The sequence below is a fragment of the Pelecanus crispus genome, chromosome 1 (assembly GCF_030463565.1).
Source record: "Pelecanus crispus isolate bPelCri1 chromosome 1, bPelCri1.pri, whole genome shotgun sequence".
NCBI classification, from domain to species: Eukaryota; Metazoa; Chordata; class Aves; order Pelecaniformes; family Pelecanidae; genus Pelecanus; species Pelecanus crispus.
Genome location: NC_134643.1, coordinates 123209211 through 123234018, shown reverse-complemented (window position 1 = coordinate 123234018; position 24808 = coordinate 123209211). Strand labels below are relative to the sequence as shown.

Genomic DNA, 24808 nt, shown 5'->3' with positions numbered 1-24808 from the left:
TCAGCAATTCAGCATAAGTCACTAGTCTGTAATATTGCTATAATTGTGACCTACACTGTTTCCCTAACTTCAACAAATGCTTTAATATTGACTGATGCCTTTAACTTGCAATGCACAGCAGACATTCATGTGTGCAGACATCTGTACAGACACACAAACATATGCGTATATAATTTAAGAATGAGCAAATAATGCTATACAATCATTATAAAAGAAGGATTGGCCAATAGCAGAGCTCAAAATTACACTGCAGAACGTATGCTGGCTTTTGTTTTTTCCATCTTGGCTGGTGCCCATCTAAATCTCAGAAGTAATAAAGAATGGAGGCTTCTTCTGTTTACTTCATTCTCTTTGCAACATCCAAATACGCATACTCAATTTCTTGATCAGCAGGACAAGTGTTTGTAAATTCATCTCTTGCATATGCATTGTTCAAGTATCTTGAAATCCCTGTCATTTCAGGTGGAAAATCAAAATTTCTATATTTTTTTGCAACAACCTTTTATTAAAAGAAAAAAGAAAAATATCATTACACACATGATCTGAAAAAAAAAAAACCCAACCCCAAATCTACTCTTTATGCACATTTCTAATTTTCAATGTGTATGTCTGTCGTTATATGCAACGTAGGGGGAAGGGAAAAGGAAGGGCAAAAAAACCCAGAAGACATGGGATGAAGAAAGCTAGCTATCAAGCTAACTTACTTAAAAGGATTTATTTGGTATAAATATTCTGCTAGAGCTATGCAGAGCTATGTGGACCAGTAGACCACACCTGGAAGAGATGCAGCTTAAAACAGCAAAGGAGCTAGCATAAAACAAAATTAACAGAATAATCTTACAGTAATAAACTGGCCCATACTGGGATACTTTCACTGAAACAGAAAGGGAAAACTTGAATTAAAATACTAAATTTCAAATGGCTAGGGAAAACAACTATTGGCCAATACCTAATCCCTCCCTGTTGGCCAGCAAGGATGGTGTGATGTTCATCCTCCGTTCATGGCCTTCAGACATTCACCTGACATAAGGTGATTCTCTCTGTATTGGCTCTGCTGACCCTGCTACCTCTCGCGCTTTGCTGTGCCTGAGCTTTGCGTGGGCGTGGGAAAGCGCTCATTCCCTTGCTGCTCTCTCTGGAATAGGTTCATGGAGGACATCTCCGGGGAAAGTTTTCACTTGTGGAGGTCATTTCTCTTCCAGAGCCTGCTTGGCTCCAGAGTAGCCCAGGGACAGGCTGTGACAACACCCAGACATCTTGGTCACCAGGACTGTTAGGTGTGTGTGGAAGCTCCACAGTCCTCCAAGAAGAGCCTGGGAGCCTTGTCTGGAAGGCAGTGGGTGGTGGCTACCCTGCCAGTGTTATTGGTACTAGTGGTGACACTCAGCAAAGCAAGAGTTTGGGATTAAAGGTGGGAGAGACAGATTCGAATTTCAGCTTTTGCTGGCTCTTTGAACTGGCATGCACAAAATAATGTAACCTTACTGGTCCATGGCAGTTTGCACATGAAATGCAAATGACAACACTTCTCTACAACACTGAATATAGCACTCATTTCATGTGAGAGGCTTAGCAAGTGATATGAAACCAGATATTCTAGCTCCAGAGTCATCAATTTGAGGATCTGCCTAGCTGTGCTGTAATGAAATGGCCTTGTGCATTAGCATTCAGTGTCCCTACACAGCTACTGTGTGGCCTCAGAAGAGATGAAGGATTCCTCTGCCTTTTAGAAACGGACTTGAGCTTCTCTGTCACCCTTATCTTCAGGAAGCTAAAAACCAAATGCAAACCTTGATTATATGGAGCTTTGGTAGGAGGTTGCAATCCGCTAAGGTGAGCTCATCTCCATCCAGGAATTTCCGGCTAGAAACAGTGATCTCCTCAGTGCTGTAAGCATCAATTTCATCAGGCAAGGGGCTATTTAAATAGTTGTCCAGCTTCCTCAGGGCTTTAAGCAAAGATTTTTCCAAATCTAGGTTAAGACAATAAAAAGGTCATTCAAGCCTGTACCAAGGTCTCTCTGACACCAAGCAGAAAGGCGACTCCTGCATCCTGTCTCCTGGCACCAACCCAGCTCGCAGATACCCGGCCATGCCAACTCCTGCAATTCCTTTATCCTAAGCTTAAAACTTAATGCTGGGATAAGAGCTCTAAGTAGCTAAAGGGGGTTCTGAGAAAAACCAGACTGGGGCTCTGTTACCAGAAATGGCTCCTCAGACACCTCTGTGGAGTGTGATTTTGCAGAGTGGCCTGGCAGACGGGCTCTGCCTTCACATTGGCTCTTGCCTTGGGAGCCACGGGGCAAGTGCTTGCCCACAGGCAAGACAGCAAGACCATGAGCGACAACAGCAAGCCACCAGAATATCACTTTGGGGTGTACGGGAAACCAGCCCATGAGTCCTCTGCTTTCGGTTGAGCGCACAGGAGTGGGATCAGGGCAGCAGGGACTGGCAAGGGTTGGCTGGGGTTTTCGTGGGCTGGCAGTACCCGTGTGCCACTGTGGAGAGGGGAAAAGGGAAGAGCAAAAGAGCAAAGGGAACAGGGCTGAGAGCTGGAGGACAGAGATGAGCTAACGCATGGTGGTAGTGAGGGCCCTGCTCTAGAGATGTGCCGTGGGGCTGGAGTCCTCACTGTTTACAGAAAAGGAGTAGAAAGGTAAGGTCTCAGTTCAAGCGGGCTGTGCTTTTAGCAGAGCTGTGGGGAAGGTGCAGTGTTACAGGCTTGAGAGCTGAAGAAACAAGGAGCTGGAGTTGGTGTTCTCATGCTGACAGTGGTATCTGCGTAAACTAACTTTGGGTATCCTCAAGTAAGAGAGTGAATAGGCATAGATTTCCACAGCCTTTGTGCTCTGGAAAATGACTGTTTAACCTAAGCTGTAAATGGGATATCTCCAGCACAGTGTGCTGAGAATTGTACAGTTCTAATTTCTCTCAGTAACTACCAGGGCTGACGAAAGGACTGCAGCACATACTTTCATTAGCATCTTTTCTTGGGTTCTTTATGAACGCAGAGAATTTTGCAAACACATCATTTCCTGCAGAGTTAGACTCGGGGTGGTTCGGTGCAAGTTTGGGATATCTGAGGAGTTAAAAGAAACAAAAAGAAGTTAGCAAGTACAAATTTAAACCATAGTTAAACCACGTGGATGACGTTTTCCTGAGGGAGATGGGAAATGACTGTTATCGCTGCAAACGCTGCCCAGACAGCCCAGTGCCTCTCCCAGGCCTTCTCCACTGGAGGTGAGGCTGCGTGGAGCGTGGCTTCCATGAGGAGGAGAGGAGGGAAAGTCCCTACTCACAGTAGCTGCTGCTCCTCCCAGCCTCCTCACCTGGCCAGCTTGTGCGTGAGCAAGCTCAGAGCAGCGAGTCCACCAGTTGTTGTTGCCAGGGGCAGATAGGAAGGGAAAAGTGGAGGGGAGCAGCTGCTTGCCTAGTTTAAGTCAGGTTTGGCTGCTTGAGAAGCGAGCGCTGCGGAGGGGGCTGCTGTCCCGCAGGAGAGAAGGTGCACGGATGGGGGATGCGATGCTGCTGATGGTGGGACAGTGGGGTTTGGGAAGAGGTGGGAAGAGCTGCTGGGGTGGGGAAGGACAAGTCTGAAACCCAGACCCCGCTGTGTGCTGATGGGCCCACCCAGCCACTCAAAAGGAGCTCCCGCACATCTGCCGTGTGGGAGGCTTTCACTGCCCTTTTCTTCCAACTACCTGCTCACAGTAGGCGTAATTATTTGTATAGTGCGAAGAGGGAAACCTCAAACAAACACAAGTGGAGGAAAAGAGGTCAGGTTCTGCAGTGGCACACAGGTTTCTGCACATGCTTGCTGCAGCCAGGTGGATTTCATGCCTTGGGAATGACGGCAGTGGCGCAGCAGTCATCTCGGGGCAAAGGCGAGGACAGCGGGAGGAGCGCAGCCGGCATCTCGGGGACACCCCGGGGACACCCCCTGCACGGTGCCAGGCTTCAGCACTGTTTCACTCCAGCCAGTTACCCCTCCCAGAAAGCTCCACCACGGCAGCTGGACCAGCCCCGCCTTGAGCCTCACAATTATAACACGTGCAGCTCATCGAGGGCCTGACCCACCAAAGCCAAGGGGGTTTGGTCACTGACTGCTGTCGAGGACTGTGAGGGGCTAAAAGTGGCCGGGAATACAGTACCGGGGCGGCGCTAGCTTTTCTTCCAGGAACTCCTCGATCTTATTGACATCAGTTTTCACTTCGCCGTCAAATGTCATGAAGGGGGGATTTGTTCCCGGGGCAAGGTTCTGCAGGTCAGCAGGCTTTCTGGTGAGAGGAAGGACATGGGGTTAATCACAACAGGAACCACATTTGCAATTTCTGCAGTGAATTGCAACAAACTGTTTCACCTTTAAAATAGCAGGCTACTCTACGTCTTTCTTACAAAATAAAACTTAGCCAGCTGCCTCACACCGGTGGTGTGAGAATTCGCTAGCCTGTACCTGAATGTGCTCTGAAATGCTTAAAAAAAACCCCAAAACTTCTGTCTTATGTTACAGAGACCTACTGCAAAACAGATTGAAATCACAACTGCTTCAAAGGAGTTAGTCCACTTTATACTAGTGAACCCTAAAGGGGAATCAGGCATCCAGACGGTTAGCGTAAGGCCAAGCCGTGGTGTGCATTTTAAATCTGTCAGAAGAGAGTCACCCTTTAAAATCACCATTTTGGAAAAGTTATTCTGAAAATGAGAACTCTGGTTACAATCTCACCTTTTCAAATCCACGGTTGTGACATTAAATATGACACCTTTTAGCCACAGAATCATAAAGAGACGCTGAGAGAATGGGCAATTTCCAATACTTTCCCCATCACTGCCAGCCTACAATTAAAAAAAAAAAGGCATACATACTTCTGTGATGACAGCAAATTTTGATAGCAGATGCAACAGAAAAGCAGAAAACCCAGATCTGCTATGAGTATGTATAGCATGTTACTCATCTCTACTAATCCATATTTTCATGCAAAGTTTCTTTATATCCTTCTCCAAACATGCACATAGATATGATGAAGAATCCTGTCATCTTGGAGATGTGGTTTTTCATTAAAATGCATATAAGTTAGAAAACAAACTTGAAATCACAGCAGACCTTCCAAAGGAAATAGGCTCCACCTCATTTGTCTACATGAACATAGATCTACCTAAGTCACTGCAAGATTAAAACAAGTTTAAATCAGTTTATGATCAGGAAACAAGCAGAGAAAGATTACCAGCATAAAATTGAGAAGTAATGTCTAACGCACTTAAGGGAATAAATAGAATAAATCAAATAATTAAGAGTTTCAAACTAGACAACTGGGGTGGTCCCAGAGAAGGAGGGAAATGAGGCAGTAGCCTTGCCCCAGCTGAACATACCTGTCTCTGCACTTTGCTGTACTGAGGACTAATGGCTAATCCCTCCTTGTTATAGATCCAGGGCTCCCCCTTTTAAGACTTAAGTGTGGCTGTATCCAAGTCACGTAACCTCTCTTCCTCTGTGCCCCTATAATGACGGTCTTTTGGTTTTGGCTAGACGAATCACCAGGTGTTACTGTAAAGCACAAGAGGTGCAACTCCCCGTACATGGCACCGCAGAAGTGTTGCTCTCATGTACTTTGTATTGCATTTTTTTAAGAGGCTTCATTAAAATGAGGCGAAGTCTTGCGTAGTTGCTATTGGGTAAGTTAGGCTTCATGCGACATTGTTGGAAGAGAGCAGAGGTCTAATTTTTAAGCCCTTCATGTGATTCTCCTAAAGCAGAGTTTTAAAACTTAAGATTAAATGTAATGGCGCAGAAGTAAAAAACCAGGTGTATCATTTACTTGGTTAATAGGTTAGTTCATTAAGGTTTGCAGACCTTATAACCAAACAACACACATTAATGAAACCAGTTCTGCTTGCTCTTTCACCTTCCTCAACACTATCAAATGAATCTCAAATGTAATAAAAAGTTCTCCATAAACAAACATTGCTGTTGGATAGCTTTACAGTGCTCACCTTCACAAAGAGCTCTATGTCTGGAAACAAGCACCTGGTCTGGAGCAGGCAGGTTTCTGCCATGGAGCTCGAGGGACGCAGGAGGAGGGACACTCCTGAGGCTTGATAAACCGTCTTATTCTCTGCACCAACTCAGATTCGCCTCTGATAACTCTCTGCTGCTTTCTGCCTCAGGTACTGCAACAACCACTGGCTTTCTTGGTAGTGAAAACCAGAATAGCCTATTGCCTTAAACACTGCCAGGGTAGGAAAACTTTTAGAAATGCTAAAACAGCTGGACTACTGTGTTAGAAAAGTCTTGTTTCGTAGGTGGCAAAAATGAAAGCTGGTCAAAAGCTACTATTGTATTTTTCCTCCTACTGAGAGCACTGCTTTCCAGCACTGCACAGTTTGCAGCAACAGGAAGATAGAAAACTACTGTGTGTTTCATAAGAACAAGGCAACAAATGCTGCTAGCATGTGCTTAAAATAGAGCTAAATACATGACACCACCATTTTGCCTCATCCTGCCTCTTATGTCGTTTTACCCACCCCACAAGGAAAAAAGGAGGTGAAGGGTGTTACTGTGACCCCTCGGTGCTAGCAATGGGTAGCTAGGCTGCACTGAGGGCAGAAGCAGCACTCAGGGGATGTCGTTTTGGAGGTGCCGTGTCTGGAGGAGGCAGACAGATACATCTGGCGATGGGCTGGCTCCCGCCGGCTCCTTCCAGCTGCCCCTCACTCTCTACCACAACCCTGTCCCAGCCCGCTGCCCTCACACAAGCTGTGGTGCCAACAGCCAGCTGTCTGCTCGAGATGGGCTCTCAGGGAAACCCCCTGAGCAGGACACTGAGGGGACAGCAGCCCAATCTGGTACCAACCTGTGCTTTGGTGTCTTAAACAGTTTATTGCAGAGGAATTTAAACCATCAACCTAAGTCAGTGAAGAAATAATCTTATAGTAACAGATTGCTATGGTCTGGGGAAAGAAAGAACAAGCATCCAGAAAAAACAGTTCTTAAAACTGATTTGATATTTTTATTCAGCCTTTCATAGGAAAAAAGAAGTTATCTCAGCAGGGTTCATGTACCGTTCAGAGAACTTTGCAGATAGCCCTGCAGTCAAGAACAGCTATGTGATCAAGAGTGACAGCAGGGTGAACTTTTCCTGATCAATTACTATCTTCTGATGGCCATTAAATTCTAACATCTTGACTCCTTCTAACTTTTACTGCTGGAGCTAAGGAAATGCGGTTGTTGCTTCGTTTTGTCCCGCGTGGCCCTGGTGACGGTACATTTCAGGGAGCCAGACACAGCAGTCCCAGCCTGCTCTTCTGGGGAAACATCCATAGGTAGAGTCAGAGACCCAGGTGAGGACAGATGTGTTACCATGACAAACACAGGTGCAAAGCAGGCACTGAGTCCCAGTTTGTCCTTAACTGGAACAACAAATAGGCAACCAGGTAGGTGAGGGACCGGCAGCCTTGGAGACGTTACAGAAGCAACCTCCTGTCTTGTTTCTAAGTGCAAACTTTTTAATGTCTATAGCTCCTCGGGAGGAAAATTTACTACAGCACTACTGATTTTCTATTTTGCAATGGATAAAATAGCAAACAGCCAATCTCTCAGGCTTTTGCCTTCATGCCTCTCAGCCTGCTAGCAACCTATCACAAAAAAAAACCCAAAACATTTCAACACTGAGGAATTGAGTAAAACAGGGGATTAAGCATCACTGATTACAGCAATGCTCTGCCAACTCTAACCACTGAGATGACTGGTTTGTGTTCAAAAAACGGGTAGACATGGCACTTTGGGACATGGTTTAGTGGGCATGGTGGTGTTGGGTTGATGATTGGATTGATGATCTTAGAGGTCCTTTCCAACCTTAATGATTCTTAGTTTTTACTTTCATTAAAAAATAATCCAGCCATCATGGCTGGAAACATGAAAGTATTACTCTACCCTTAATTGGTTTAGTGGTGGACTTGGTAGTGTTAGGTTAATGGTTGGACTGGATGATCTTAAAGGTCTTTTCTAACCCAAACGATTCTATGATCCTATTATTTTTCATTTGGTACTTTTTGACTATTTCTATGGGCTAGTCCTGATAAACATACTGATGAAGTCCAAAAAGCATCTGACCTTCATGTACAGCATTGTTTCCCCTCCCATGCTGCTTACAAAGGACGTTAATAATGTACTGCTATCTTAGCTGTATTATGTGCAACGTGGGTACCATGGCTTCTAGTGAAGTGCTGCAGTGTTTGCCCAGCTTTACTGTCTCCAGTGGTTATGGAAAGCACTTTGCTTTTACAGCAGAAAATAAATTCACAGGAACTAGGATGTTTCCCCATTTCTGATGTGGCCATGGTCCTTCTCACAGGCTAAGGAGGAAATCTGAGCAGTTTCCTTGTGAAATCGTTGCTGCACTTTATTAATATAAATCTACTCTAAAAGCTCATGCCATCCCGATATCTAAGACAGGGCCATGTCCTCTAGAGTTGCTGCGCCTGGACTGAGAAAAACAGGCAGATCTTCGGGAGTTACTCAGACAAAAGCCTTGGCTGCTGAGGTCCTACAGTAAAGCAGCCAGCAGACATGCAGGTAGGGACAACTGGTGAGCTGGTGAGCCACATGGAGCTCTAGGAAGCTGAAAGCCAGTTAGTCCCCAGGGGCCTCAGCTCTGGGTGGGAGGAGAAGGGAGGACAAATCTCTAGACTAGCCACGCCAGGGCTTGGTGGTGGATACCTGTAGGTTTCCTTCAGTTCTGCAGAGCTGGAGGCAAATTACAGTAGCCCACACAATAGCACAAGCAGTTATTAAACTTTCCCCTACCATAACAGTGACCAACAGTCTGAAGTGACTGCAAGACCTTGAACACCAAATCTGATTCAGAACTTGACATGGTTTGACCTGGCAGCTCAAAGACACTACAGTTTCCTATAACCTTCGCTGAAAGCCCAGAATGTGAACATTTTGGCCTGCTGTGGAAAACAGGGTGAATACAGCTAGCTAAAATGCCTTCAGATACATCAACTTGCATTTTGGCTTACAGGAGACAACTCTGTTCTCCTAAGTCAGCTCGCCTAATCCAGGGAACTACAATTCCTACTGGACATAAAAGCATCAGTTACACATGCCAAAGGTGTTTGTTCAAGTTTCCAAACAGAGGGTCTGCCATGATGACACCAGCAACTCAAAAATCACGAGCTGGGACACTGAAATAGCTTTAGAGCTGTGTATCGAGCCACACAACAATAGCTGAGCTGTGTCATCATCATACGATAATGTACCTTCCAACAAAGCAAGGGTGGCCTTTTTACAGAAGTGAGACTGTGTGTCAACATCTTACCTTGCAGGGACGTGATGCAGCAGTAAGAGAACCAGAAAAGACCTGCCTGTCCGTATTAATACCCCTAGGAAGATAACACAGCTAGGGGCATTGCAGCCTAAGAGCAAAACTCCCTGCATTTTTCTCCACACCACCACTCAGGGATGTGTAAATTTGAGCTGTGCTTGGTACATGCACAGAATTTAATTACACTTCCTCACTGTTGTGTTTAGTGATGATGCAGGGAGAAATCTTAACTCTGTTGAAGTCAGCTGGAATCCCTTGCAGTTGATTCAATGGAGGATTGTGTTTCCAGACTGGTTATAATCTTAATAACCAGGCAAATGCTGCTGTAATTGTAGGTAATGCTGCAAGTTGGCCTCCACCTGCAATTGTTGTGACATTCTCTTAATATCCAGATCTTGTGGGTGAAGTGGGCCAAATCCCCAAAACACAAAGCTGGTTTTTATGCTCTTCTGCTGCTTAAATAGGTGGCTAACCAGTGTCTTGAATGAGTGGCATTTACATTTTAATTGTGATTGGTCAGGAGGTCAATACGCTTTTTCTAGTAATACTGGGATTTAATGAGTTCATTAATCAAACAATTAAGACAGCCGTTGCTGCAGAGGAGAAAAATGTCAGGCCATGCATAGAAGCTTTCATTCAGAGCCTTCAGAGCCCTAGGCAGAGATCGTATATTGTGACAGTATCAACTTATGACAGCTCTCCATAATTGTGCCATTACTTATGGGATTATTAGCCCACACTCCCTGTTTTCATTCATTTTTCACCGTTCCACACTCTCTTTGGTCTTTTTTGTTGTTCTGGGTCTTACTCAAAGATGCTGGGAAAGGGAAAAGCTCTCCACACCCTTCTTTCCACTACTGCTTAAGCTTACGGGTAGGACAAGCTATTAAAGAGGGTCCCAAAAGAACTATGTTCAGTTTCTGGAGCTGCTGCTGCCACCTTGATTCAGCAGATCTGCTTTTCTCAGTGGCCTTGAAGAGGTCTCCGCATCCTCATCCATAGCAAGAGGATAATTATAGTGACTTTACCCAGGAGTCACACACTGTATGTCACTCTTAAACTAGTAGTTTGGGCCCTCCCTGAGCTGGAGTTGCTCTGCTCCTGGAGCTGTTGTAAGAATTTGTTTTGCAACTGTTTCTGTCCAAACATCTTGGGAACCAGGTTTTTGAAGGTTCTTCTACTGACCTCAAGCGTTCTGTGCCTTCAAAATCATGATGAGTGGAATTTGTTTTTCCTGGACTTTTTGTATCCTTTTGAAGGTTAAGCATGGAAGAAACAGTTCAGAAGGATCAGAGAAGACTTTTTTATTTGTTTTCATATAACTATATAACCCTTTGAAGCTGCAATAAAAAGGAGAACAAGGAACATAACCTTTTTTTGTCCCCCAAAAAAGCTGAAGTCCAATTCCATTTTCTTTCTTCAACACGAGGGAGCTAAGCTACCTCCTTTCCCATATTTATGCTGGCTAAGAGGCAGGTTTATCCAGCAAGTGGAGCAGAACTGCTGCCTACTGGGAGACAACGAACCTTCCAGCTGGGACCAGCATCATGGATCTGCCCCTGCCTGTTCTGCTGAGCTAGCTGTCTCAGGCTGAACTGGGACTTTCCTCCAAGTTTCCTTACTCGATCCTCAGCTATCAGGCAGTTTTTGTGTGTTCTTCCCTCTCATGGCTCTCACACCAACAGCTCCCCTCTCCTTTTTCACAACGCATTTGATCTCTGGTCAAAGAACAGGAACCACAGCACCCGGCTCAAAACTACTGCCTGAAAAACTACAAGGAGTTTGCAAGCTTGGGCTGCCTGTGGGAAGCAACTTTAAGGGTGGGTGCGACTTTCAAGACCAACAGCTATTTTGCTTTAATTCCTTCTACAGACTCATTTGTTCTGCACTGGCATGGATTAACTGAGCCCACTGCATTCCTAGCACCGACTCTTGCCCTGAACTAAGCCCTGCAATGCCAGCCTGATGGCAGTAGCTGCTGTAAGTAGCTACCACTGCCTCTGCACACGTAGCACCAATGCAAGAAAGATCCTTGTGGCAGACAGCTCTGCTTCCGCTGGGACCAGCCATTGAATTTGGCTGCACGATGGCCAAGGAGAAAGGGGAGGGGAGGTCCCAGTACCTCCCCTCTCGTCCTCACCCCTGAGAGGAAATCCTACTGCCCTCTGGTTTACCATGAAATGCCCAAGCCATTTTTTTATAAGAGCATTTTTTTTAAGATCACAGGCAGAAAGGCAGAGGGAAGTAGTATGACTGCACTCCCATACTCCCACTAGCGCAAAGACCTCCTTCAGCCTTGGCAATAGGTTCTGAGAAGCACATGGGTTTGAGTGCAGCTACACTAGAAAATGTCTGTTTTCTAGATGTAACCATGTTCTGTTAGTGTGCTGCGACAGATATATTGTTTTAATTGAAAAAAAAAAAAAGCATCTACTCCTTGAGGGTATAAAGTGTGTTTTATATTCTTGATGCCTGCTACAGTATTCATGCAGGTTCCTATAGTATCGCAACACTGAAAAAACCCAAAATTGGCACTATTACGTCTGTTACGAATGCAATAAATATAGTTACAAGTCATTTTGGTTCACTGAAGGCAACTATAATGCACTTAATAACATATGATATTCTGTGCTAGGCACAGAAGCACCACAGGCATGTCATTTGGGTCAGATCATGTTCAAAGCAAATCTTTTTGCGAGGAAGAGACAGATTACCTGGAATTTTCTCTATCTAAGCACTGTGTTCATTTTGTGGCCTAGGGCTAGGGCATGAACACCCAAACGCTGAATTTTAGAGAACTTTTGATGCCACCTACTGGGCTTGAAATGGAAATCTTGACTTCTGCTCTTGGAGCGATGAGCAGTGGCAGCCTCAGACGTTAGCACATCTCATCTCTCATCGTGACAGATTCTGCCTCGGAGCCACCTCCACAGCAAGATGTGTTGCTGTTTGCTAATGGCACCCTTCAGAGTACTTGGCATGCTGAAATTGTACTTCCAGGCTAAGTTTTAAGATAAAGCATCTGTAATTTAAAATACATTCTAATGGACAAAGTAAAAATTTTGCCACTTATTATTCCAATACTTTTAAAGTCATATAGCTCTGCCTATCCGCTAATATCCAACACTTAAAACAGATGTTTCCAGCTGTTGTTTAATTTCTCAGCCAAATAGCAGAAATATTCATATTTAAAATGTGGCTGGTAGTTGAAATTCCTGCACATAAATCATATTTGTGGTACTTGTCAGGGTAGGCTTGCTGTGTGTGACATCCATTCAATGAGAAAGCAGTGTCAAACAGCAATTCGACACTCCTTCAGGTAAAAAAAATAATTTCCCTTTCCCTTCCTCTCTTTAAGAGCAAAATAAGCACCTTGATATTGAAAGTGTGCCACAAGGATTTTTGTTTTAAGAAGAAATGTACCTTATTTTATATTTAGAAATATTAATAACATCTATCTTCTATCTTGAACAGTATTACAGGGTTCAGAGAACACCAAACATACTTACAGGATTACAACTTTGAACACACAAGTTCAATGACACACTTTTTGTCCTAAACCCTAATTAAGCTTTCAGGTTAAGGAAGAAACAGTAAATATAACTGCAGGCATTCTGCTAAAAATAGCTTCTTTCTCTTTTTAAGGTGCTAAGACAAAAAAAAGCATGCAGGGGAAGGAGGGAGCAAGTATACTAAAATGTTTTCTCTAAAGAATGAAGGAGTGGTTTGACCTTCACCACCCTCTCCTACAATGTCACTTGTGAGGCCCCTTTTTCCTGCTGAAGCTGGAAGTCTGCCCCCGCTAACTCAAATGCAACTGGGGACAAACGCTGAGCACTCTCGTTCCAATGCAAACAGCTGCTAGTAGTTGAGTAGCTGAGTCTTCAATCCACAGAGTGTCCATGTTGAACCCCACCCTGTAGGAAGCATGGCCCTTTTCCACCTGAGCAGGAATGATCCCCTTCTCTACCCACCACCCGCTACATAAGAAGGACCAAGCTAGGGCTGCAAAGACTATCACAGCTGCAGCCTTCAGCGACATCATAGGCAGGTTCTTACTCTATACACCCTACCTTGAGCATGCATTTGGGTGGTTCAAGATACGGTCTCAGTAGTGTCATCATTCAAAGCAAGACTGAAAGGAACCCCATGACCACTCATCCAAACTAAAGCATGCCAACGTGTTGCAATAGATCTTAGAGGACATGCAAAACTAGTAATCTGGACAGTCGGCTGAAAAATGGACCCTGGGGCCTCTGGATGTCTTCCACTTTCTCCCTTTTCTCCTACCTCTCAGGTCACAATCAGTCAATGCATTTAGGCGTGCCTGTAACTTTTAAAGAAGCAAGTTGGCTCAACTGCAAATAGAAGGATGGGTCCTTTAAGTTTTGTATCTGCTAAATATCCTCTTGAATGACAACCTGAAATGCAGCTAGTTACGTTAGCTCAAGTGGATTTTATTTTGTTGTCAGAATAAAGTAGACTTTCATTATAAGTCCTGTGGACTCAGTAGGGGAGGAGAAACGACAAAGTAGAGTATCAGTTGACTTTATGTCTCAGTGACCCAGTCTGCAAACTGAGGCGCTTTGGGAAAAGGGTGTGTTAAAAAGGGAAGGTGCCCAGATTAGCAAGATGCACAAAACCTGAAAAGAGGTGCAGGCAGAACTGCAGGAAGAAAACCTGGAGGAGGAACCAACAACTCAATTTGTGTGCACTTGCTACTACCCAGGAGGGAAGATCCTGGTTTTGTTACAGAAACACGAAGCCTTCTCCATCCAGGTCAATACAGGGAGAGGCAGCAGTGCGGAGTCCCACTGCACAGAACAGCATGTGATTAACCAAAAAGCACATGACTTCTGGAGCACCAGGGTACCTGGAAGCAGTTCAGATCACTGGGTATGCTGGCTTTCCTGTTCTCTTCCTCCCCTTCACAAAAATTAAAACGTGCACTGGTCTAGGAGGGAGCCTTGGAGGTCCTGTTTGGCATTTCAGAAAAACATAAGGGCAAGTTTCAGTCGGAGAGATGCTAGAGAATTATCTGATGATAACAACCAGACCTGCAGATGGAGCCTGCCACCCAGGAGGCAGGAACAACAGCAGCACCACCAGGGCTTTTTGGAACAGACTGAATACCCCATAAACTGATAACCCTGAGAGCCGGGATAATGGAAGAGCGATAAAAATGGTTACAAACTGTTACATTACACACTGAAGCTGGAAGCCACCTCGCATAGAGTCAGTCAGAAAAAACAGGTCTCTGGTTAGCAGAGACAGATACATAGATAGATATATACACAGGGAGAGAGCCACTCCTTGAGGATTCATCATCTTGCCTGTCTCACCACCTACCCACTTGGGATGACGTGCTCTCTGGTAGCGCTGCTTTCTCTGAGTACAGCACTAAATAGCCCTATGGAGATAAGGCATCTAATTTAAGTGAGCTGAATCCCACCCTTGGAGACTACTTATCAGCTAGAGAGAACTGCTGGAGAAAAAAAGACCAGAGTGCATTATTCTCAGCGTGTCTAACCCAACTGCCCAATGGAGCTGTAGGGAAAAGGGGATGTTGCCTTACGTTACATCAAAGCTGGCACTCCCATGGAGGCAGGGCAGCATTCAAGCAAGCCACTGCTCAAGACACTGTACATGGTCCTGAAGAGGTCTCTGCAAAAATCTGGTCCTCTGCCTTCATGAAACACTAAATCACACTCAGTCAAGCACCACTAGGATGACGATGAAAATGAGGAACCTATTTTACAACAGAGGGCAGGAAAATTTGTTCTTGTTTAGATTGGGAAAGTAAAGACTGAAGGAAGATATGATTACTCAGTGCAAGTATAATTTTTTCCCTGATAGTTGGGGGTGACACTGAAACAAAACCAAATGGGTACAAACTGGCCATGAATGTTTCTAGCTGACAATTAGAGGGGTTCCTAACCACCACATCACGAGGTTTTGAACCAGGTTTCCAGCAGGATTAGCAGGTGTATCAATATGTACGTGCATATGTGACAGCACCAGAGGAAAAAAAAACATTTTGTCTCAAGATGAGATTTGATCTCTTTCAGCAGGGACTTGGACTTACTCTCCACTGGAAGGTTCCTTGCTGCCCGTTGTTTCTTTGCACATGACATGGGCATCACTCCAAGAACAAGATGATAGGAAGTGCCATGCTTTTGTATTCCATGCCACTGAATGTGTCCCAGTGAAAATAATGCATGTAGCAAACTCCAGGGCAATGATGGAAGGGAAAGGTACCGCTCAGTAAACAGCAGCAGCTATCCCAAACAGAGTTTACACTCTAAAATAATTGAATGATTCCTTGGAAAAGGAAATAGATGATGGATATGGTATCTCTGACAGCAAGCTCCAGCCAGACACCAGACAGGGCAGGATGCTAGGATGCTGTTAGCAATGAAAAGAGTCCATGGGTTAAGATTAGCCAGACAGCAAAAAGTAAACGGTGCCAGAGGTTATCCTCTTCTGAGGAAGAACAGGAGAGCAGTTAGCACAAAATGGCATTTTATCTGAAGTGGCTTGAGCAAATCACTGCAAATCTAACCGCTGGCACTGTATGTTTGATGCATGCTTACAACTAGGGATGGACACATGCTAGTATGGGCCAGTGTTCACCCACAACTGCCCAACTTACAGAACAGAAGGAGCAATGCAAGGATCGCAGGGACGGCAACTGAAAACACACTCTCCTCAGCCCAGTAGCCTCACACAGCATTGGCAAAAGGCAACAGAGTCTGAGCTGCAATGGGGCACAAGTCTTGAGGCAGCTACAGGATCCAAATGCAACTCAGGATGGCTGCAGCAGCAGCATCCTCTCAGACAGCGAGGACATCCAAGTAGCTCAGGTCTAACGGAGTACAGGAGGGCTCAGGAGGTATGTCAGCCACCAGCTGAGATTGTGGATAATCATCAAAACAAGGCATAGGCGTACACGGTAGCAGAATGCCATCCAGCAGAACAGCAGCAGCAGTGGATAGGGAGAAAGTCTCCTACCTGTAAAAGTAATACCGTCCAAGGGCAGGATGTTGATTCGAGCCACCAAAAGGGTGGTGATAAGGAGCGGTAACTTTCAGACAGGTCTAAGACACCGAGTGCCTGGACCAGACATCAGGAGGGGATCCTCAGACAGGAGGATTTCTTAGCCCAGCTTTCCTTTCTTCCTCATGGAGACAGGGAAATGTAGACCTTTATAGTAGCATCTAGGCACTATAAATTAAGTATTAAGTACTGTACAAATACAGAATGAAAAGACTGCTCCTAACTTAAAAAACAAACAGAAAACTTATACTTCTATTTCAATGTAGACCATTAGTGGGGATGTGGGAATGCCAAAGGATTTTTGGAAGTCCTTTTATAAATTAAGGCTTTTAGCCAAAGCTAGGCCAAAAAGAGATGCCAAGGGAAGGAGAATGAAAGGAAACGATCGTACGTGCAAGGCAGTAAAAGGTATTAACTTTTCACCTGCACAGCTTCAACTGACCACAGAACACCATTAAACTGGTTTTTTGCGTGTCCACGGATTATAAGTAGTAGGCTAAAGGTTGAGTCTACCTACAAACAGGATGACAATGTAGGTATACCCATGTACTGTGTTTTTAATGATGCAGCTGTACATTAGTGGCCATCTCATTATTAGTTATCTAGCTATTATTACTGATAATAAAAGCTGGGCTCTGTCCTGGAGCAGGGCTCTTCTGGCACTGAATGTGAGTTTAGGCTGAGCACCCACCTCCAGAAATAATGAAACCCTTGCTACCTCACATTTTAACATCTGAAGCTTGGGCAAGATTTATGTCTCCCGGACTGGCCACCTATTAGCATTTCATAACATCTTCTAACAATTTCATTATTAAGGCTTTTCTCATTCTGTTAGGTTTCTGAAATTATACTATACTTTCTATCATGCAGTGTTTGCATTAATGATTATTTTGTTTTACTAGATTTCATAATTCATATGTTCAGTAAGGATCTTTGCTAGAAATGGTTCTTTGAATGCTCTTGGTCCTCAGTTCATGTTCAGGCATTAACAGTGTGTTCGAGTTTCTTTATGGGATATTTCCCTCAACCCTGTTTTTATGTAGTGAGCAGTGGTTCCAGCTTAAAGGGGTTATATACATCTGGAAATTCTAATCCTCTCTAGATGACAGAAGGGAAAAGAAGTCTGAAGCTGTAATTTCCTCTGGTTTCAGTTCTCTCTCTCCCCTACATGTCAGCAGCCATTTCAGAGCAGAGAAGGCCTCCTTTATTCTAGCTTTCGCTGCATTATTTACTTACTCACGGTCTGCTGGGTAAGTAATTATTACTGAAAGTAATTATTGCTGAAATTAACTTAATTACTTAGTAAGTAATTAAATGCTTTTGATGCATAGGAAGAAATTTTCCTTCATTAAGAAGCAACTTTGTGGCAATAAACTTTTTACCTTTGTCCAGTTACTTTATAAATAATGAGAAACAAAATACCCAAACTCACTCCTGTTACTTAGATGAAATATCCATTTACTTCTGATTTTGATATCACAGTCTGCCCAGTACTTCTACTGAGCAGTGTGTCTGCCTGCACCCTGCCCTTCCAGTTCCGACAAAGATTATAAATAAATGAACCATTAAATGATAATTCTGTAAAGCAAGCAAAACACAAGAGTGTGCGGGTGAAAATTAAAATGTGCAATGTCTTGTAATACATTTATAGAGGCTGTAGTTTTACTAATATTCACTCTTATTGACATTAAAGAGATTAAAAATGAAACATATGTGTGTATGCACTCATACAAAAGAGAAAAGTAAACCAATTCTGCGATTTTACACACACTGCTGTTGCTAGCCTTGGGCCAGGCCCTCCACATTGTCGCAGGTATTTTCAACTACAGCCTGTGTAGGCTCTCTACAGGGCAGTTAAAGGCAGTCAACAGGTGTTCTTAAAGAAAATTCCTAAGCCCAAATGAAATTACAAAGGAAAAATGCAAATCACAGGTTTACTTTCTCAAGATATTTTACAGCTACCTATACCAGGTCTGCAAATAAAGCCACTCTGGTAGCTACAGTATTTAGCATAACCTGGGACAGTGCTGGGCCTGGTTTCAGAGCGAAACCTTTGGTGCCTCTCATGATGGGAAGGCAACTAATTAAACACAGAGGATGCTTGCATCGAGCTACCTGCCATCCACAGCACAAGTAGTATGTGGTAATAAAGCAAAAGCAATCAGCAACCAGGAATCCACTGCTTCGCAAGCTCGACAATAATTTGCTTAAATAATTAATAAATAGTTTGAGTAATAAGGCCTGGCCATCCCAAGCAGAGCTGGCTGAAGGAGGCTCCTTGCATGAGCGGATCCTCTCACGCTGCACTGCGGGGAGGAGGAAAGGGAAATCAGATGCTCCTGTGGCAACCCCAGCATTTGGGAGGCATCAGAAAGAGGTTTCCCTGGGGCTGCTTCAGTTTTGAGAGGAGATCTTCGTCTCACGCTCCTGCCGCTCAGGGGTGCCCACCTGGGAAGTTGCCTGCGGGGCTTCCCGTGCTGCACCTCCTGCAGCCGGGCACCGAGGGAGGGGGGCCAGCAAGCCCTTGTAGAGCGCTGGGCAAAATTCAGCATTTTCCCAGGTTTCCATCTCCAGGTCGTAGTGCAGCAGTCACGCACAGTCTTTTCTTGGCCAGATTCTAAACGCTTTAAGGCAAAATAAACATCCTTTCTACTGTTTTTTAGATGCCTGGCCCCCAGCAACACCACATGAATACAGTAATCCTTTGTGACAGTTTACTTTTCCCTAAAACAGCTTGGAAAATTATTTCAACAAATAGTGCTTTATCCCATCATAATTATCAATGCATTATTACTTATTTATCTCTTATTTTACAAGGCTTACTTAGATGATGGTGACAAGCAAGCTTCCAGGAACTGTGCACGGCAAGGAGAACAGAGGCAAGGCAACAAAAATTAAATGTAAAAATAAATAGGAAAATTAACTCGTGGCCAGCAAAGACTGAAAAACTTCAGCTACAATTTAGTAGGGTTCAAATTAATCTTGCCCAATTTAGGAATACTGTTCTCCTACACAAGGAATTGTCATATTGCATGAATTATACTTGTTTTACGTCTCACTCAAAACAGCATTACAAACATTGCTGTTTGTTTACTTTTTAGTACACAATGATAATGAATTACACACACAGTGACTGAGATTTTTCAAAGCAATGTAAGTAATCATTGCCACTCCTCCAAAACAGAAGCCATTTTATTTTAATGGGAGATGTGACGAGATCTCCATTGCTTTTTAAAACAAACAAACAAACAAGTGGTTTATTCAGAAGAGAAGGTTTTAAGCAGAGGCAAAGGGGAATGGCTGCAGAGGTGCCCCCACTCCACTCCCCCTGCAGTGAGGAGAGGGAATGCCATCTTCACTTTAACCACAACAGAAATATGCCGGCTAATGAATAAAAATACACAGCCCTCAAAAAGATCACTCCCCCTAATCCTTATCCATTCTTTAATTTTAAGATTCAAGATTATTTTCAAAAACCTGCCAGTAGTCTAAGAAAACTGAGAGCCTTTTAACTGAACACAAGCGAAAACTGGAGCTGGGAAATGCCACCCAGTTACAGACCACTGGCTTTAATCTTACACCAACTAGTTCAAAAAACGCATTTCCCTCTGCTGTGAATTCCGCCTACAGAGTTCATGCCGTCTGTGTTTGTGTTAATGGGAGAACACTACCAGGTCACAAGCGCACAAGCAGCAAACAAAATGCTATTAGCTATTTATCCTGTTACAAGAATTATGTTTAAATACCTCAATGCTATTTCTAATCCGTATTTAATAATATGGCAAGGTGCCAGCTGAACATTCTACATGGAGACAAAAATCTTACATCCTTTTTAAATTCTTACAGGGAATTACTTCAACAAAAGAGCATTATATTCTCGAACACGTTATAGGTCTGGGGAAAACAGATTAACTGGTATTTCAGTGACACATCCTGTTTTACACTTCACCATATGATACTTAACCTGCGACACACAGCCGTGCTGTTTCGGTCTAAATGCAAAAACTGTACGCACATATAAAAAGTATCTGGGATTTGTGTTGTAAACAAATAAGTAAATAAATAAGAAGTAACCAAATAAATCAGCTATTTTATGCAGCTTCAGGGAGTAGGTCATTGAAGGCTTTAGAAAATAATTTGCCCATGGTGTTCCCAACTCTGATGCTTAAATCAAGAGGTGAAGGTAAAAGATGAAAAGAGGGATTTAATTTTGTGGTTTTTCTCCCCACTAACAGTATGTGATATTTTGGTCCAAGTAGAAAATAATTCAAATGACCAAGTAAAATATTACATAAAAAAACCTGTCAGCTCCAGTGGAAACTGGCAAAGACATGCCCTGAAAGAGCAGTTAAAAACTGGGCATAAATACCAGCAAAAACCCACTAGCTTTATAGAGAGGGGGCTGGACTCTATCCCATCCCTTCCCAGTGTAAATTTAAATTCAAGGCTATTCTTCATCCTGCTCTCCCCACCACTTCGCTTCCATTCATAGGCTTGGGGAAACTACAGGAAACACAGTATTGCTAATTAAAATACAGTTTTTAAATAAAGATATACTGCCTGAATCATACTGCAAACCAATCAGCCCCAGCATCTACAGCTATAACACTGATATTCCTCAAAACAAGGACAGTCCCTGAGGTTCCGGCCCCCGGGGAGCCCCCGGCCCCTGCGGTGCTCCTGGCAAAAAAGAGGCTGATGGTTTTGCCACGCACATTCGTTTCTGTAAGCAGCATACGAACTGAAATTTTTAAGTTTTTAGGGTATATTTGGATTCTGTTTCAAGCTTCATCTGCCACCATCATGGAAAGAAACCTGATTTTTTACAAAACACTCAGGTTCTGTAAGAGCTTTTAAAAATAATTTCAAAAATTACTACCAGGTAAACATCAATGATTCTCCAAGACACGAATGAGAATTCTTCTGAAATCTGAGTAAATGTTTAACTTCTTTGTAACTATGCCATTTGAATAACTTGGGAAAGGGCGTGCATTTGTGACTCGACCTGCTCTTGTTTACTTCTTTCTGTAACAATTATGTTTCTAGTCTATTTTGAATATTCAAATATAAGCTAAAATTTCAGCATATGAAGAGGAAGAAACCGAGATGGGAAAAATCCCCTTTTGCACCTCTGCCCGTCCGTGAGGCTTCACAATAACCACATCCCTGTGCAAGGCACGTCCCGCAGCCGGCCGGCGTGCCAGCCCCCGGCTCCTCGCAGGGAGGAGGCTGCGACGGGCACCCTCCGCCCGGGGAAAGCCTCCAAGGGCTGTGTCGGTGGCAGGCTGTACAAGCTGCTGCTGTTTGCTTTGAGAAGCTAAATATTTTTATGAAGGAATTAAAACACTTTACTGCTGACAAGGCGGGTGTTACTGAAAGCAACAGGAATGGAGTCACTCAACTTGTTCAGGATTTTATCAGTAAATAATCAGACATTGCAAATGGAAATGCATACAAGTCCTTATCACAGCGTGACATTGTATTATCTGAGCAAGAAAATAATCATGTAACCTTCACATGGCATTTACACTCCTTGGGCAGAGTCAGATGAACACGTGATTTCTTACTTTTTAAAAGAAGCAGTAGGACCCCCTTAGGGGAGACACAGAGAATATAGTCAGCAATGGCACAGGAGTAAGTCTCCATGCTTCACTTCCCCTTCCATAAAATATGTATAATATTTCCTTTCATGACCTTACTCCCTTTACTGTCTCTGAAAAGGAGGGGCCTGTCTCCTGTCTCTTGTCAAAAAGTATACAGCCGCCAATTCAAAGGGACTTCACCTGAGATAAGCATCCTAAAAAAGTGTGGTCATATTAATAATTTCCATTATCACTTCTGCTTCACCATATTTAAACTAACTTCTAAAAAAGAGCGATAGATACAATTCTGCATGGATCTATATGACCCTGTAAGAAAGGCCAAAACAGAGAGTCCCTGGGATGGCTAGCCCTGGCTGGTACCCATCAAGGTGAAGAGTCCAAAAAGGCAAAATTGTTTGTGGGAGCGGAGCGATCACAAAGCTGCCTAATCCTCTTCCTGCGAACAGGGGAGCAAAGTGCTGGAGAGAACAGATTTCAAATAGAAGACGACATGGAAGAACAAGTTGGTTTAGTATTGAAGATATCTAAGAAATAGAATTAGACTTTTTTTAATCAACAAAAATTAGTTTATTTTTACTGTTAGGGATGCTAATAAAACCAAAATCCAGATTCTCAAGTGGACTGGGCATGATTTATTATACCCATGCTGGGAAGGAGACACAACACCTTTTCATCTTTTTAATGCCTACCACGTTCTGCTTTCTCAAAGCACGTGGATAACATCTCTTATTTCACAAGCAATCCCAAAATCTGTGGGAACCAGAGGCACTGAATACCATGTAAAATCTACATACTGCTACTGTAGGAAATAACAGCAAATAAACCATACATTGCCTAACCATAAGGTTGCTGGATATGCTTGGCTCCTTGCATTTCACCTTTCAGATGCTGTCTCGCTTTGCAGGTAATTATTATACCTTGATGGTGTCAAAGACAGAGCAGGAGTAACTCCGTAACTCTGTGTCTATGGCACTGGCTTGGGACAGGGATGCACACTAATCTTCCACTTACGCTCCAGGTAACATCACAACCTCAATCGCCCGCATCCCACATCAGCGTCCTAAGTACAGGGCTAATGATGCAGCTACTGCTGCCTCCTCCATTTTGGCCACTGTGCCTAAACCCCTTGTGAATTAATCTAGACCTAACACTGTCAGGTAATCTTTCCTCAAAAAAAGCTCTTAATTTTTATTTAATGAAGACCATTTCCAAAATTTCACCTGAATTTTTTAATAATTTGAGTATAGTTATGTTTTTCAATTAACTGGCCAAATCCCTTTGCTCCCCTTGGCCAGAAAACTATTCACTGCACACTGATGTTTTATATTTGTGAATGCCATGAGTGCTGTAGACCGGTTTGTTATTCGTCTATATACAAATATGAATCAAGCCTCAAATTAAACAGACAGACAGCATGAAAATTCCCAGGCACAGCTGCATGGCAATCACCTCCTGCAGCAAGCATCAACGTTTCTGAAGAAGGCTGCAGCTCTCCAACAGGATTTATGAAATGAAGGTTTGCCCCAGACAACCAGGGACCGAAGGCAGAAAGCACACAAGGAAAACTTCCAACCTTGCCCCCAGTCTGTGATGACCATAGGTAAGATCAGCCTTTTAATGAAGACAAAACTCCAGGAGCAGAGGCAGCGTGGTTGAATTTTGGGCAGCAGGCTGATCTCATCAGAAGCTTCTGCTGGTTTCAGCCAGCAAGAAATACAGGCTGTGCCCTCGGACTGAATCAGGAGAGTGTCCCCTGTTTAGCAAAGGGCTTAAATAGCACATGACTTTAAGCTTGTGCTTAAAGTAAAACACATGGTGAGGTGCTTTACTGAAGCAGTGAGCTGAGAGTAAATAAAAATAGGAAAAGGTCTAGGAACATAACTTCAAAGACATTTACTTTATTTCAAAACTTTTTTTGCCTAAAACAAGCCTGCAAACCGCAGAGGTCTGCAGTCACACTGAGAATAAATAGGTGGTTAAGGCTTGTACAATCTTATGTGCACATGCAGTTTTAGGACTTCCAAAGCACGGACAAAAAGACAACTCCAAGAAGTATGACTAGATCATACCAAAACCAAAAATTTAGATGCAACGTCATGTTTCTGATCACTTATGTCTATCTGTTGGTTTGTGTCTTTCTGGAACAGGACTTGGCCTGTCAGTTGTCAGAACCGACACTGGCATAAACAGACAGAGCACGCTACTGCTCCATTAAGCATCCCTCCAGCAAACTAACTAAGCAGCGAAACTAATTTTGGTGTAGTTTTCAAAGCTATTCCTTAGTCAGTGGCTCCAAGGAACCTTGTTTCTTTTTAGCAGTCTAAGCTCTAAAAAGCTGCCAACCTGAATGGCCAGAAAGGAAAGCATGAGAAGTAAAAATGAAGAAGATTGCACATTCAAAATATTCGCACAGCTCTTTCAGAAAAAAAAGATTGATACCATTGCCTTTCAAACCAACATCTCCCAAGCACAGTTTCATTGAAGGCTGCTGGAAGCACACTCAGCTCCCAGAAAAACTGCTGCAGGTGCACCCGACACGCACAATAACCTGAAGAGTTATGAAAGGAATTTGTAATGCCAGTTCCTCTTAAGCTGCATTAGGGAACCCGAAATTGCCATATTCCAGCTGAAAAAAAGTAGCTGAGAAAGGGCAAATACCCATGGGAAAGGAGCCAGCTTCCTGCTTTGTACGACAAAACAGGGAACAGAACCGCAAAATGTCTTTGAACAAACACACCTCTGCTGATTCGGTACTTTGCGTGCAGCTGTATATAGTCAAAGAATCAAAATCACCATACTAACAGCTAATTAACCAGCAGCCAGAAAA

General features: G+C 43.6%; 1 protein-coding gene across 2 annotated transcripts in view; it reads right to left on the bottom strand.

Moving 5' to 3' along the window:
- Positions 1-337: 337 nt before the first annotated feature.
- Positions 338-24808, bottom strand: part of CLIC6 (chloride intracellular channel 6) — a 31632-nt gene continuing 7161 nt past the window's right edge. Inside the window, exons 1-6 of one of the 2 annotated variants that reach the window (XM_009477863.2) lie at positions 5988-6026; positions 4723-4832; positions 4151-4276; positions 2972-3078; positions 1791-1972; positions 338-499 (exon numbers count right to left, since the gene is read on the bottom strand). In XM_009477863.2, coding sequence (XP_009476138.2) covers positions 338-499; positions 1791-1972; positions 2972-3078; positions 4151-4276; positions 4723-4778 — 633 coding nt within the window. In that variant the 5' untranslated portion in view covers positions 4779-4832; positions 5988-6026. Of the gene's footprint in view, positions 500-1790; positions 1973-2971; positions 3079-4150; positions 4277-4722; positions 4833-5987; positions 6027-24808 lie in introns of those variants that run through there. The other variant, XM_075717986.1, reaches the window with a different exon arrangement.